The following is a 15,967-nucleotide window of genomic DNA, read 5'->3' as shown; positions in this document are numbered from 1 at the left end:
ATACATGTATGTACTTTGGCCAACGGTAGAAGCTCATGCAGTGACTCCTGTGCTGTTTTGAAGCCTGACAGTCTTGCACTTGAAGTATAGACTTTACCGTTGAGGCTCTGGCTGCAGGAAGCGTGCATGGGCATCGTCTGAACATTACGGCCAGGGCAGTAGTCTCCACTGACTGACCGCCTAGGGCTCGGAAGGAGACCTCAGGGTGGCCCTTCAGGCGGGCCCCTTCAGTGAAAGGGGGGTGTCCTTCAGTAGATGTTGGGGAGAACAGCATCAGCTTCAAAGGATTCTAAAGGAGGTTGCGGTTTTCCTTTATTCCCTCTTTTGCAAACAGTACCTGGTGGTTTATTGATCGCTAGTGATCACACTTGTTTCAGCGTGCATTGATGTGAGAGGATACACAAAACAGTTTTGTGAGAACTTTAAAAACGATCCTCTAAAAAAAAATACCCTCTTTGTAAGAGACTGGGTGTTTAAAAATAGACGGTTTTTTTATGAACTGGGTAACATAACTAGTTCGCCCGTTTTGTTTGCACATAAACCCCACAATGCATTCTAAAGTAAACCTCACCCTCCGTACATGAGTATTTTGGTGCAGAACACGTACAGTATTTTGGTGTTGACCGCCTCAGTCCCGGCGTCATCCATGCCATCAGCCTGGTTTTGCCAGTTTGAGTTGCAGAGTATATATAATAAGTGTTGTTGTTTTTTCCCGTGGCGTGTGCTTCGTGCTTCGGAGGAAAAAAAAACGACAACCAGTAAGACTCCGCGAGCTGCCGTGGAGTCGCGCGGTGCCCGGTTTCACCCGCCGCGGCGGGCGGCGCGAGACGGCAGCCTGCCGACGGCGGTCACTCCGGAGCGCGCTGCTCGGCGCGCGCACCTGCTCGCGGACAAGGTCCGGCTGCTGCTGCAGCTCCCACTTCTGTTTTGTTTGTTTGTTTGTTTGTTTTGGAAATGCATGAGTACAAATTAAATTGGTTTAGTAACGGATTACGACCTCGGTAGCACCTTAAAAATAGGTGTGTTTTTTTAAGGATTACCCCCAAAGCTCATAAAGTGCCGGGAGTGCTGACTGCACGGATTACGCTAATTACTGTATATAATGAAGCCGCTCGGCGAGGCGGCCAGAGCAGCGGGCGCCGGGAGAGATCTCTCGCACGGTTCCTCCGGGGCTCCGCGGTGCTGCCGGGACAGGTGAGAGAGCCTTTGGGCCGGGGGGCGGGTGTCGCTGCTCTGCTCTGCGACCCTACCTGCGTCCTGTGGTGGGGTGACTGTGACAGGACAGGGGCATCGCCCCGAGGGGTCACTCCGCTCTCGCTCCCCAGGTGCTGGTGCGCCGCGCGGCAGAGGATGGTGCTGTGCCGGACCAAGGGGCCCCCCGCGAGGCCGGGCCAGCCTGCCGGCACCAAGCGCCGGTCCAACGGCGTGGTGCCGCACCGGAGCAGGGGCCCGGGCTGGCAGGCGGCCCCGGCCGGCGGCAGGGCGCTGGTGACGGGGGGCGCCGGCTACTTCGGGCGCAGCCTGGGTCGCGCCCTGGCCAGCTCAGGTGTGTCCGTCGTCCTCCTGGACCTGCACGAGCCCAGGTGGGAGATCCCCGAAGGAGCCGTGTTCCAGCAGGTACTGTACGCGGGCAGGAGGCGGGGGTTTTCTGTTTGTCTGCACGGCTTTGCCCTTCGTGGTGTTTTAGGAGGCGGCGATTCTCCATCGTTTTGCCTCGTTGTACATTGTCTGCGGCTCTAATGTCAGTCTGAGAGGGGTGCATCATGTGAAGAGGCACATAAAAGAAAGCAGGGAGTGTCCGTCACACTCAAAGCGGGCGCGCTGGCGAGGAGGGGTGAACTGGAGTTTATCGTGCGGACCTCTCCTGGTGTGCACTAGGCCAGTGTGTTCATGCAGGATACAGCGGACATTCTGGACTCCCTCCCGAACTCACCGCCAGTCGCTGTGACACCCAGTGTTGTAGTGATGAACCCAAAGCAATCGGCCGAGGGAGCGCTGGACCTGTATCGTTTACTCCTAATGAACGTCGATCATCGTGCAAACCCTCCACAAGTCTGGGAACTGTGTCAGAAACAACGTGTTGAATGTTTGTTCAAAATGTGAATTGCAGATGCAATTTCTCACTTCTTGTATTTTGATCTGTTTTTCAAACCGATCTGCAGAGTGACATCCGAGACTATGATGCTCTTTATAAAGCCTGTGAGGGTGTTGACTGTGTGTTCCACACAGCTTCGTACGGGATGTCAGGACCAGAGCAGGTGAGTTTAACTGGTTGTTCATTCTGATCTTGCTCTGGTAAGAAGAACCAGAAACATTCAGTCAACCAACGAGGTTATTTCATTTTATGTGTCAGAAATCCTTATCCAGGTGAGCACTGTCACAAAGCCCTCTAAAAAGATGTATTCGTCTAAGACAAGATGAATATACAGTAGGACAAAAACATAGCATCGAAACCACAGCTATGCAGTTAATAAACAAAAAAATAACACCAGTCTCATTTGTCATAGGTGTAGTGCTCACCTAGAAGTCCTTTAGAGTTTCCGGTGTTACACTAAAGTGTATCAGTTCCGTAAAAGTCTTGTGAATTCGATTTGCTTGTTCTTCAGTCAGTTTGTCTGTTCTCACATGGGGTCTCACCAGAGCTGTGCCCAACTCTTAAACAGGCTGCCTGCAGCGCTTCGCCCTCTCACTGACATGAGCTGAGTCAGGGAGAGCAGTCCTCTGGAAAGGCCCGTCTGCAGGACCGTGAGAGTTAGACCTCGCAGTGCAGGCTGTAGCTGTCTGGGTCTGCACAGCAGCTGTCCACACGCCCAGTCATCTAATCCCTCTAATTCCATTCTGAATCTTCATGCTTTCCAAACAGCTCATCGCAGTGAGGAGGGTTGCGTAATCGATGAATCCTTTAAAGCAATTATTTAAGAGGTTCATTAAACAATTAGCAAGCCTAAGGGGAAAACTAATCCCACAGCTGTTAGAATTATCGTTATTCCTTGGTGGCACAGTTTAATGTCTACATCCATTTAAAAAAAAAAGCTTATTTGCATGAGGCTTGTGTTATGGTGGCAAAATGTGTTTCTATTAAACACCTTCTACAGGACACCTTCCTGGAGACTGTGTGTGACCCACGGCAGTAAAATCCATTTTCTAATTTTTTTAATGTCCGCCTCTGCATCCCGACACTTAAGAGTCTCATTTGTTAATATTTGATTACATATCAATGAACAATAAGCATGACACAGGAACAGAGATGAGGCATGATTCAGTAAGTGCACAATATCCACACATTATCCAAAAACGCATGATAGATCCGCTGTAAATTTGTCTCCATTTGGTTATATTACATGATAACTGAAAAATATTCCATTTTAAAACAGCCAGTCTTACTATACTCGATATTCAGAAGCAACTGAAATTGGGCACAAATCTGGAGCTATGGCAAGAAAGCATTCTCTGGGTTTACAGTTGGACAAAGGTCTTAAGAGCTGTTTGTAACCTCCTGCCCTGTGCTTTGCAGCTGAAGAAGGAGCAGATTGAGTCAGTCAATGTTGGGGGGACAAACAATGTCATCAACGGTAAGCAGCTTCTTCAGACCGGCGCAGGGCAAACTCCAGCTTGTTAGAGGACAGCTGGCCTCTGCACCATGTGGGCCCTGACATCCAATCACTGTAAAAACGGTCTCTTGCACTCCATGGAGAGCAGGAGTTCAGTGCAGCAGCAGAAATGTTATTTTTCTCAGTCCTTACTGCATGTGTGTTATACAGGTACTGTAAAAGTACTTAACCTGCGAGTCCAGAAAGCTTTGGCACTGCTATTAATGGGGTTAAACCCCAGAACGCAGAGCTTGCTAATGATAAACTATAATCTGTAGTGTGAATCCGTTTCTCAGCCTAGGATTTCGGGCAACACGCCTCTCTGGACGAATGTGAAGAAAGATGGTAAGAGGTTTTAATATTGTAAAACGATATTACACCCCCTGCCCCACCACAGCTGGCGTTGTACAAGGAGAGTGATCAATAGAGATCAGCGCCTGTACGTTCGGGTCACTTGATGAACTAGGGCCCTCCGTTTGACATCAGGACCTTCTGTAAATACCCTCCGGGGTTCAGTCTAGTACGACTATGAAATTGTAAGACGTGGGAAAGACTCCCAGGACTGTCGGATTTTCGGAATAGGGACGGAGCATTGCTTTATAATAAAGAGCGTACTGGTGCGCCTCGTTGTTGAGATCCTCTGTCCTCTGTGTCTTGCCCTGTGTGCCACACAGTTTGTCTCCAGAGGAGCATCCCCAGACTGGTCTACACCAGCAGTGTCAACGTGGTGTTCGCAGGGAGCCCCATCGAGCAGGGCGATGAGGAAACAGTGCCGTCTGTCCCTCTGGACAGGGTGAGTCGGACAGCGCAGCCCCGGGATTCGGCCCGGAGGCAAAATCCTCAGTGCCAGTGAGCGATCTCGGCGTGGGGAGCCTTCGCGCCGAGATGGGAGCTAATCGTGCACTGCCTGGAGAACAGAATGGGAGAAGTGGCTAATCTGCGCGAACAGGGGGAGGCTGCACTTGTCATCTTGCATTCTGCAGCGCGCCGCGATTACTGTCTTAAAGCAGCCGGCGATACTGCTGATCCCCTCGGCTCTGGGCTGCTGCTGCTGTTCCCATTCTCTTGAGCACCGCCCCCTCCCCGCCACGGGGCAATGTGATGGTGCCGGAGAAGAGCGTGGACAATAAAAACGACCACCGAGCAGTTCGTTGGTTAGAGTGAGATCAGGGTTTTGTGTGCGTCTGTGTTAAGGGAGCTGTAGTGCAGAGGGTCTCTTGGATGTGTTAATGATACCGGAGAAGAACTGAACTTTGAGTTGCACTGGTGTTATTAACTCACGGCACCGCTGTGTCCAGAGCTTGTCCGGCTGAGTGCAGAGTGATGTGTTCTTTAGACGTCCAGTGCATTAGCTGGGCAAGTGAGAAATGGCTGCTCCTCTGTCACTGCTTCCCAGTCACTGCATTTCTCAGTCCCTTGGAGAGTCTTACCCGCTGGAGTAGGGAGGAACACCCCCTACAGGCCCCCTTATTCCTCTCACAGCAGCAGCCCAGTGTTCCTCAGAGGCCGGTACTGACGAGCCCAGCCTTGCTCAGCTGCTGAGATCTGATGAGGTCAGGCCACAGGGTGGGAGCCCTGCAGCTGGTTTCGAGAGTGTCTGAGAGCATGGCCATCCAGAGTAGACAGCCTGTGCATTCAAGAGCAAAGTGGAGTTATCTGACCTCACCAGACAAAGCAGATGAGTTACACAAAACTGACACATTTCTCTTTTTGAAAGTTGGAACCATCCCCTTTGTGTGTTTTCTAGCCCCTGTGTTTGGAGTTGAGCTAGTTAATTGATTACGCAGCCCCAGGTCGATTGTCCTGTGCGCTGTGGCCCTGGCTGGCACTGGAGAGACAGTTTACACCTCCACTGCGCTTGTCTCTGCAGCATGTGGACCACTACTCCAAGACCAAAGCCATCGCAGACCAGGCGGTGCTGGCGGCCAACGGGAGGACTCTGAGAGGTAGGTGCTCCTCCGCCGGAGCCTGTCCCACCAGGCAGCAGGCACAGGGCAGGGTACAGCCTGGGCAGGACGTCAGTCCACCCGGCCACACACAGATACACACACTCACACCAGGGCCACTTTTCCCACATGCCAATTAACCTACCAGCATGTCTTTGGACTATGGGAGAAAATGGGAGCGCCCAGAGGAAACCCAGGTGAACACTTTGAGAACATACAGACTCCATACAGACAGCGGCGCTCGTCCAGGACAGAACTCAGGGCCCCAGCACTGAGAGGCAGCAATGCTAAAGACCAAAACACACCACAGAGATCAGAAACAGCAGGTAGGAGTAGTCAAGAAGAGACTTAACTGCGGTCTATTTGGGAATTATAGTCATTTGAGGTCACTGGTGCTGAATCGAAGCCAGTTTGGGAGTGAAGTAATGGTTGCCTTTGAGTGCTGCAACTGAATACCACCGAACCCACTGACACCAGTTTAAATTTAGCTCCGCACAATAGAATAAAGTGATGAACTATACAGTTTGAATTTGACACCTCTTGTGTGCATTGACTTACAAAGGAGTTCAGGTGTACGTACACAGTATAGTGGTAGCATACAAAGGAAGAAAGCATTTGCAATTTCTTCTGCAGCTCTTGACACTTACAGTACATGTGCCTGCCTTTGTCACGCTGAGAGAAAGGTAAGTAGAGAAATTAAAATAGATGCGGTAGATACTGACAGTGGGAGGCCCACTGGCTTGGGTCTCCGTTCTGCTTCCTCACAGTCATGGGATTCCCACCTCGATTCTGACCCGGGGCTCCTTCTGTGCGGAGTTTGCACGTTCTCCTCCTGGCGAGAGCGATGTAACAGTGGGGAGTGGGGAGCTCTGCAGCTCTGTGTGGGTTTTCTCAGGCTCTGTCTCACCCACACCCACGGCTGTTGCCACCCCTGCTTTGTCAGTGTTTTTGATTTTTCTGGGGGCTGCAGAGGTGGCTGCTTCTCATTCCACAGCCACAAAAAAAAAAAACACGATATATTTCACATTAAAAACAAAAGCCCTGCATCCTGAGGCCCGGGTGGGTGCACTTTCTAAGCCTTGGCCTGACAGTGTGGGGGAGTGTTCGGGGGCTCTGGGCGTGGGTTCAAACCCTGGGCGAGACCCTGCTGTTGACCACTTGGAGCTCTTGACTCAGTAAAATGCCCAGGTATAGGGAAGCCTCAGTCAAACACATCAACAGCACTATGTTCTTCACCAGGTGGGGGTCTCCTGCGCACCTGTGTGCTTCGACCCCCGGGGATCTACGGGCCTGAGGAGCGAAGGCACTTGCAGAGAGTGGCGGTGAGCAAGCCGGGTCTCCGACGGTACCTGATCCACTGTCCCTGCTGGAGCTGCCATTGACCGACCCACTCTGTCCGCCTGCCTCCTCACACTGGGGAACAGGGCTGGCGGGAGCCCAGCCCACCCCACACGGAGACACGGTGTAGCTCCAGCCCGAGGGTTTCACCCTGCGCCTAAAACGTGCAATATTAATATCTCATTACAGCACCTTCTCCTGATTCTAACAGGACCTCCTTGGTAGGGGTTACTATAGGGCAAGCCACTAAGAGGCTCTTGTAGATTATAATTGGTATCTTGCTTAACCTAATTCGTAGTACATGCTTTCTGTAATTATGCACATGTATGCTGCCATATGTATGTGTTCACACCTGTCAGAAGAGCTTAACCTCTTTAGTAAGTATTTTGTCCGAGAATTCAGCAGGGGTTAGCATGTCTGTTTTGTGCCGCGGGCTGAAGGAGCTCACCCTTTAGAGTAGCGACCTGCATTTTAATTGATATCTTTTTTTGAGGTAAGATTCTCCCTTCGGTTACTGAGATAACACCACACTGGTGTGTGTGTGTGTGTGTGTGTGTTTGCTCCCCAGGTGAATATCGAGAGAAGGCTCTTCAGCTTCAGTTTTGGGGACCGTGAAGCCAAGATGAACTGGGTGCACGTTGATAACCTGGTGATGGCCCACGTGCTGGCCGCGGAGGGGCTGACCGCGGGCAAGGGGTTCGTCGCGGTGAGTGACCCGCCCGCCGATGCCCGGCTCTGCGCCCCTGCAGCGTCCCGGGATCGCTGCTGCTGACCGTTCTTCTGTCCTTCCACTTCCTTCATTCTCTGGGTTTCTTCGGGATGTACTCCACGCTGGGGGCAACTTGATTTAGTTCAGTACCGGTAACCGTCACGTGGTAAAGAAATTCCTCACATTTCTCCGCCAAAATGTCGACCAGCCTGCCGGTGTTTCGACACCAGTGCGCGGATCTCACTGAAGGACAGTCTTCCCTCCAGCTGGCCGGTCTGTGACCACGGCTCTCTGTGTTGCAGAGTGGACAGGCCTATTACATTAACGATGGCGAGTCCGTCAACCTGTTTGAATGGTTAACACCCTTGGTGAGTGACTCCTGCTGTGCTCTTTTCCTGTAGTAGGAAATGCAACAGAAATGTCTTGATTCATGAATAGTGAACAAGTCAGGCATGAAGTAACACTAGGATTATTGTAGGCGTTTTAGCGACGACATCGCTGTCGGAACTCTGAAGGATATTCATCCACCTTTATTAAACAAGGGTTCCACTCTGAAACATACTAGGGATCAACAAAGCTGTTGTGACAGGTATTATACGATCAGTAGTTCAAATATAGTGTTTATGACCTCATTGTGAGGTGACCAAATAACAGTCTCTTTTTAATAATAACATTTATTTTACATACAGTAGCACGTTCAAATGGAATCATTTTTAGGGGATTCACAATCCATAAAAGATTTCTGTCTCCGAGAGCTTGGCTCCTGGGTGCACTTCTAGACCGGGGAACCTTCTGAGTGGAGTCTGCATGTTCTCCCAAGTGACACACCCCCCCCCCCCCCATGTGTCCACCTGCATATAGAATAATATGAATTGGCGATTATGTTTTTTTAAAAATGGTCATTAGCCAAGCAGTATTCCCTCATGTAGAAATGTTCTTGATATAGCACGAACTCTGCCTGTGCATTTCAATCGGTAGTTTCACAATAGGAATTTTAATGTCTGGGTTTTGTATTGTTGGATGTATAGATGTCCCGCTGTACAGTGAGGGCTCCCTGTGTTACTGAAGGTAATCTGTGAATGACCTTGCTATGCCAAGGAACACCCCCTAAAATTAGCCTTTATTCTCAATATTCAACCCCTCCTCCAGGCTAATTTCTTCTCATTTCAAAATCTATAGCATCAGTTCAATGCTATGTACTGTTAAGAAAATCTATCAATGTAATGCTGTGTGTGATGTGGTTAACCTTTATTTGAAATGTCATTTCTGATAGGAGGACATAGCCCTAATGCTAACATGTCCTCCTGCCTTGGTTTCCCTTCAGTTTGAGAAGCTGGGCTACAGCCGACCTCTGATACACCTGCCCGTCTCCCTGGTGTACACAGCAGGTACCCCGCCCTTCCCTGCAGCGCCGCACCTGGCAGTGAGGGGGCACCTCCGGGGCTGGCTTCGGTTCCGGTGCCGAGCCTGCACAGCTCAGTGCGCCCTCTGGCTGCACCACACCTAGCTGCCCAGCAGGCTCGGCGTGTGAGCATGCCGTCCCAGGGCCTCCAGCAGGCTCAGCACTTCCTGCCTTGCTCTGTGTTTTTGGTTATGAGATTTCACCCCATGGGTAAATAAGTAACGTCTTCGTTGTTGATCTTACCCTACTGAAAGTTTGCCACTCCATATTTGCACATCCATTTTGCCCTCTCCCTGTGATTTTACCGTCCAGAAATTACACTTTTACCTTGCTTTTACCTACGCGCCCCCCTCTACCGCGATGTCCTTCTGTCCCCGGCCTGTCCGCGGTCTCACGGGGCTGAGCTGCCTTTGCCCTGCCCCCCCCGCGGCACGCGCGCCCAGGGGCGGTCCTTCAGCGCTTGCGTGCCTGCGTGCGTGGCAGGAAGGGGGATGAGCTTCTGCCACTGCTGTGTTTCAGCCATCCTGATGGAGTGCCTGCACGTCGCTCTGAGGCCGCTGGTTGGGATCCCTCTGCTCTTCACCAGAAACGAGGTACCGCCCCCCGCCAGCCCTCTCCCCAAAACAGGCTGACCCAGGGGTGCCTGTCTCCTGTCCTGGGGGCGTCCTCGGCTGCCACCCCCACGTCATTAAAGAACACCCCAGGCCTGGGAAAATAATCATCTAATTGGGCAAAATAATTAGTCTTATTAAGGCAATGAGAGCTCGGCTGGGATGAAATAACAACACAGGAGAAGACTCTCGAGGACTGGATCTTTCATCACACATAGTATCTTATATCTCTTTTATTTCAGATAACATTTTTATAACTTTATACAGTGCACTTGTATGCCCACAGGTGCTCAGACTTGCCATACTCTGGTATGCAGTGTGCATTACGCAATGTGCCCCACACCTGACTGTCACTGTGTGGAGATTTCTGTCACTAATTAATCTCCTCGTTAAAAGGACATCTGTGGGCAGCAAAAGGCTGTTTTGAAGAGGTCCTTATGAGGGAACTGCCGATAACTCTCACTCGGGGATCTCAGTCTTTCTCACTCTGCGAAGACTTGCTTCTCTTACTGGAAACTAATTAAGAACGAGCAGAGGTTTTTAATTAGTGGCACTTAAACAGGCTCTTAAACAGAGGCACGAACAGGAGAGGTTGTCAGTGTTCTAGGGACATCCAGTCCAGTCCACAGCCTCATCAAAGCTGTTTGTAACGATTAAGCAGATGTAGTTACATTCCTTCATTCTTTCCATCCGAGGTTCGAGTAGAGGGAGAAAACCAAGCATCCTAGCCAGCACTGCGCTGATGCGCCGGACAGCTGAGAACAAGGGGCCACACTTACAAACTGCTGTGGTTATTAGCAGAGCCTTCCTAGATCTCCGGATCGATAAGAAACGAAAAGGCTTGAGGATTCTTTTTTTCGACGATCAGAAACTCCTTCATTAATCCCTAATGAGAAACTCAAGACATGGTCAAAGGGGCAAGTCTAGCGAGGCGGCTGTAAAATTGATGATTGTGTTTAAATAAAATATGAGGCCTCATTCATCGCTGCCAAAAGCCGGCCGAGACGCAGGCAGCCCTCTGTGTTTTCACAAGGTGATACTTTCCTAGCGAGAGGCTGTAATTTCCTTGAGGTTTTTCACCTGACGAGCTGCAGCGCTTCTGCAGGTTGTGAAAGCTGTCTGTATCAGCTGGCGGCAGAGTCAGTCGTGTCTCATGGCGAGGGTGTATTATACCAGCCCTTTACTGCAACAGCATTACGTGCGTGCAGAACAGAATGTAGAGATAACCAGGCTTAATTATTCATGCTTTAAGCAAATACCTTCATCTTCTGTTCTTGTGAAGCTGAAAGCGAGGAAAGCTTTTAGAGGGATGTATTGACATTTTTAGGACTGTAATAGGCTATTAAAATCGAAATTGCTCACAGAGAAGTTATGAAACAGTGGGTCAGACTGACACGCTGATGCTAAGTGTTTTAAGAACTCCACACTGTCCCTTTCCAGAGCTCAGTCAGCTCTGGAGCTCCTGGTTATTGAGCAGGGTCCCAGATGGAGAGCTCTAGGGACAGCTGGAATGCTTTTTCTACCAAGAGAAAACAGGCAGCTAATTGTACCCTGGAACCTGTTAAAATACACGGATACAAGGGATTCACTTAACAAGGAAGCGGAGGAATGCCACAGGATTTTAACAAAGAATTGGGCTTTTTTTTTCCAGCTGTCATGTCAGTGGCCTCCCCTTTCACCTTCTCCTGCCCGGATTGTTTGTTTTAAATAAGAGCATAATGTCCAAACACCCCAGGTTTCCTCCAGTGATGTCTTTGATTTGTTTGAGTTGCCTCTTGCAATACTCCAAAACTCGAGGGGCAGACAGGAGGGGTAGAAAACAGGGGGGGGTTGTACTGCAGGTGCCTTTCTCTGTCTGCCAGGGACCTCAGAATCTCTCCGTCTCTCCCAGGATTAAACATGCAGCAGGTGCCCCAGGTGTCTGACTTGCCAGAGCCCTGCCTGTCTGCATTATCGGTGTAGATTTCCATACAGACACGCAATCCGCTGTGCAGTAAGGGGATATCGGAGTTCCGATGGCGTTCATAAGTCAGCCACTGCCACGCTTTTTTTTAATGTTCTTAAAACAAGCCGAGCCACGGTTTTCTGATCTTTTGGGGTGCCGCGATTTCTCCTGCCAGTGCCCCCGACCCGGCCTGTGACGGCACGCTGGACAGCAGGGGGCGCTGTTTGAATTTGGAAAAGAGTTGAGAAACAACTCGGTTGTCAGCGCAGCAAGTTTGGAATCGTTGAAAAGAGACTGTTGTCGTTGCTGATTATCATTTAAAACATATACTGTACCTTAACAGCCGTAGCTATTCATTTAGAAACTTTTCCTGTGTTTGTTGCCGTAAAATGTGTTTCTAGTGCGTTCGGAACTGAGACACGTCTTTACACAAAGGGTTGTGGGTGCATGGAGTAAGCTACTCAGCCATGCCGAGGAAGCACGACAACATTGTTCTTTCAAGAAACAGCTGGAAAGAGATCAGCAGGGCCACTTTGCAAATAAAAACCTAATGAATCTGATCCGCAACTCTGACGCTCGTTTTCAAGCTTTGTGTGTTTTCAAGGGGGGGTTTTAACCTTTAAAACCAGGCACTACAATATAGATATGAACAAAAGCAGGGACTTAAGGAGTCCTTTGGTAACCCAGTGAAAATGTTGGCGCAGGCTGCCCTCTGGCGGTGAAACAGTGTTTCCCGAGCCGTGCACGGGGCTTGACGGTGTGACCCCCCGTCAAAGAGGTATGGTGTCACCTTCGAAAGACAGTGTTCCCCGAATATTATGGGGGTAGTTCGCTGTGCGGAGTCGGATCTGCAGTTTTATGGGATAGTACTCATAGTACTAGTACCTAGCACCTGGGCTGGTTTCATACCCTAGTGCGCGCCCTCGGCCCGAGTGTGAGGTCTCAGCAGCAGAGCGCCTGACCTGCCCCCCTTCACCCGCAGGTGAGAAACATCGCCGTCACCCACACCTTCAGGATCGACAAGGCGCGCCGGCAGCTGGGGTTCACGCCGCAGCGCCGCGACCTGGCGGAGGCCGTGGACGGCTACCTGAAGACCCGGACCCGGAGCCCCCCCCGGCTGCCCGCCTGCCTCCGGGCGGCCCTGCTCCTGGGCGGCGCCCTGGCGCTGCTGCTGCTGCTCTCCTGCGCCTGGGGCGACCTGGCGGCGCCGAGGAGTCTCAACTCGACCCGCCCCTGAGCGGCGCCCACTTCAGATAGGAGCTCTTCACCAGTCCGAGCTAACTGTGGAGAGGTTTTGTTTCCGAGTGGGCCGGCAGCCCGTCTCGCATTCTCTGACGGACCTCGACGCTGCACCAGACACCAGCAGTATTCAGAATCTTAATGACTGAATAAGCCGATACTTCCCCATAGCTAATGTATTGACCAGTGCGCTCAGGGACTTTACAAAGCGCCCTGACTTGAGGGACACGCTAAGTGGAAAACTGGGGGAAGATCTAGGGTGTTTTATGATTCTGGTCACAGGATATGATGACGTGGGGGGGTTAAAACGGTGCTGTACTTTATTCTCTTTTTGCTCAGTTTAACCACGATATTAAAGTTTGCAGTGCATTCTGTATGCACGTTTTCTGCAACTTAGGAGCATTGCAGTGGGGTACCCGTTTAGTCCTGATGCAGAATGTTGTGGGCAGTAACACCGATTTTATAACAGTGAAACTGGACAGGCCGCCATCATACCTCAGTTGAGTTTTGACCTCTCTCTTAACCTCAGTTAGCGCTCTACCTGAGGGTATCTAATCTTATTTTAGACGCAGAAATGAGTAGCGTACTGCACGGCACATGCTGGCTCTCGGAGGCCCTCTGGCGTTCATTCCGCGGTACAGCACCGCTCGGTCTGCATGATAAGGACGCCGCGGACCTGCTGAAGTTCAGTTCGCTCGATCTTGTCTATGAGCCCAGAGCCAGTGAAGAGCGCTAGAATGTTGTGGCAGGACCTGTAACAGCAAATGCAGTTTATAAATGCAATGTATGCAATTTTTATGTCCTTTAAATTAGTGACGGAGAATTTGTAGACTTAAAGAAAAAATTGAAAACTTGTCTTGCACAATTTTATAAAGGGTTTCTAAGCAGGGGTGGCTCCAGAAATAGTTATTAGGGGGTGCAGTGTTAGCCAGTTAGGAGCGGAGCCACAGTGAATATTTGGTTTGAATGTGCTCTGGTGTTTGCTGTTATAGTAGTTTATCTCTGAAGGCACTAATGTAGCCAGTCCTGCTTATTGAACAGTGTTTTATGCACGCAATAACAAGGGTTTCTGGGGAATTATTGAAGTCCGCACAGACTGTCACAGGTGATTCTGAAGTCCTTCCAACTGATGTAAAGCTCCTTGAGCTCATCTGTAGGCCTAATGTCTCAATTTGCCCAAGTTTCTACCCTGTCAGTAGAAAGAAAACATCTCCGCAGTCTGTTGCTGTGAGGAGACCAGGAGTGCTGCTGTTTTTAGCTCCCTAAACTTCTCTAGTCTGCAGAAAGTAAGACGTTTGTTAGATTTAAATCTATTTTACAAAATGCTTTGTATGAAACACTTGTAACTAGCCCGGATGCCAATGCTGTCTTTGTAATGGAATGGTAATCCACGCGCTTGCTTTTTTTACTGAGACACATTATTTATGGTAAAATGGGTTTGTTTTCTTTGTTGCATCGTGCAGTTTCAGCCTAGTACACTTTGTTTCCCAATTTGGCACAAAGATACTGTATTTTCTGAAATATAATTTGTCTAAAAGAGTGCTTTGCATCTAGACATTTCTAGACCCTGTAGCAGCAGGGATATCAGATGTTCACGGGCTGTTTAACCTGAGCCTTCCTTTTCTAACAGCACTGTTGCAAGTTACAAGCACAAGATACACCTGACCTCATGTATAACTCATCAGCAATAATTGTGAAGGCATTTTATATGTGGCGATTGTTTGTAAATGACAGTATACATTAAATGAAGGATTCGAGTGGACAGCGCTGTGCCAGTTCAATGTGTTTCATAAGTAAAGGTGGTGGTGAGCTGACACCTGTTTGTACACTGTGAAGGACAGACTTTGAAGCAGGCGAGTCCCACTGTGCTCCAAGTCCTGTATACTGTGCTTTACACGGATCAGCCAAAGCACTCCGAGGTTATAGAGGCTTCGTATAGAAGGTGATCCGCAGTAACAACAACGACCCTGACCCTGTCACCTCAAAATCAAGCATTACACGACCACTCGCTCCTGTGGTGATATTCAGCATGTAGTTTTTACCCGCTGTTCAACATCAAATTTTAACCTTCTTTTTCTGAACGCTGGTTGACCATTTTGGCTCTGTTAGCCTCGGTAGGAGTCTTGAGCCAAGATGGCGGCCAGCCAGAGACGCCTTCCGACGACGGGAAGTATAGATTTCATCACGGACACCTATATAAATATTATTTGGATGCTGAAAATACATTTATGAAACTTTTAATTTCGGCTTTAGATAATAAAACAATTAACTTTTTGACTGCATTAAACGACAGACTTTTTTTAAAGCGCTATGAAGCGAGAGCCACCTTGTGTCTCAAAAAAATAGCAACGAGAAAAGCAGGAGTACAGTTTGCACTTTCTTTGTGAAAGAAAGTGTCATATATACTGACAGACGCGTCAGCATATATGATGTTTTGTGAGATTGTGGATATGTACTTGGATTTATCGTGAATTTAAAGGTGACCGTGTATTGTAAAATATTTCAGGAAAAGGCCGTTAGACGGTATAAAGCCATAATTCTATGATAAAATGCGATTTTGCAGGGCTGAATAAATACTAAAGGGGTATAGGCAGTGTTTGACGGGAAATTCAGAGATGAGCTGAATAAAATATACTGATTACTCTAATTTCTGTCTCCCCCTTCAATCGTGGTGTTTTAAACCTGCTTTGCAAGTTCGGTAGCTTTGTGCGGTTCCCATCACGTAAAAAATGAAATTCGACAATGAATTTCATTCCTATCATTTTATGTTATTATATATGATTTTTTTTTTTATTATTCGTGTCAAAACCAAAAGACGGAAAAGAAACTCTTATGTGGCAGCGGTGGGATTCGAACCCACGCCATCGAAATGACTGGAGCCTAAATCCAGCGCCTTAGACCACTCGGCCACGCTACCCCGGTAGCAGTTTCTCTGCGGTATCACTGACAAACCTGCAGCAACATTCCGGCCCGCTGACGCAATGTGCAACACGGCGCTCGGAGGACGTGTGTATTTAGACATGTACAATTACACACGAATCCCCTGCGCGAAACTGAAGCTCTCCCACCTCCCGAGAGGTAAGGTTTGAGCGCCGCATCAAAGGCAACGCTGCATGAAGAACGCAAATCTAGAGCGCCGAGGAACAGAAATGTCCTGTGCCCCCCCAAAAAAAAGAAACAAACACCC

General features: G+C 49.4%; 1 protein-coding gene and 1 non-coding gene across 3 annotated transcripts; one reads left to right on the top strand and one right to left on the bottom strand.

Annotated features, from left to right (window-relative positions):
• Positions 1–751: 751 nt before the first annotated feature.
• Positions 752–14,542, top strand: sdr42e2 (short chain dehydrogenase/reductase family 42E, member 2). 2 transcript variants are annotated; one of them, XM_088612886.1, is made up of 13 exons: positions 752–895; positions 1,035–1,194; positions 1,326–1,617; positions 2,163–2,258; positions 3,515–3,572; positions 4,265–4,383; positions 5,461–5,536; positions 6,776–6,858; positions 7,443–7,580; positions 7,886–7,951; positions 8,908–8,971; positions 9,505–9,578; positions 12,524–14,542. In XM_088612886.1, exons 2-13 carry the CDS (start codon positions 1,103–1,105, stop codon positions 12,776–12,778), a joined length of 1,413 nt encoding a protein of 470 aa, XP_088469012.1. In that variant the 5' UTR covers positions 752–895; positions 1,035–1,102; the 3' UTR covers positions 12,779–14,542. The 2 variants fall into 2 exon arrangements, with proteins under 2 accessions (XP_088469012.1, XP_088469014.1); XM_088612888.1 differs by lacking the exon at positions 752–895 and having other exon boundaries at positions 928–1,194.
• A 1,073-nt stretch (positions 14,543–15,615) lies between these two features.
• trnal-uag (transfer RNA leucine (anticodon UAG)) lies at positions 15,616–15,697 on the bottom strand. Its single transcript has one exon. It is a non-coding gene; the product is annotated as a tRNA-Leu (tRNA).
• Positions 15,698–15,967: the final 270 nt, after the last annotated feature.

Source organism: Lepisosteus platostomus, chromosome 19 (genome assembly GCF_059453375.1).
Source record: "Lepisosteus platostomus isolate fLepPlt1 chromosome 19, fLepPlt1.hap1, whole genome shotgun sequence".
NCBI lineage: Eukaryota > Metazoa > Chordata > Actinopteri > Semionotiformes > Lepisosteidae > Lepisosteus > Lepisosteus platostomus.
This window is presented reverse-complemented; position numbering and strand designations above follow the sequence as displayed.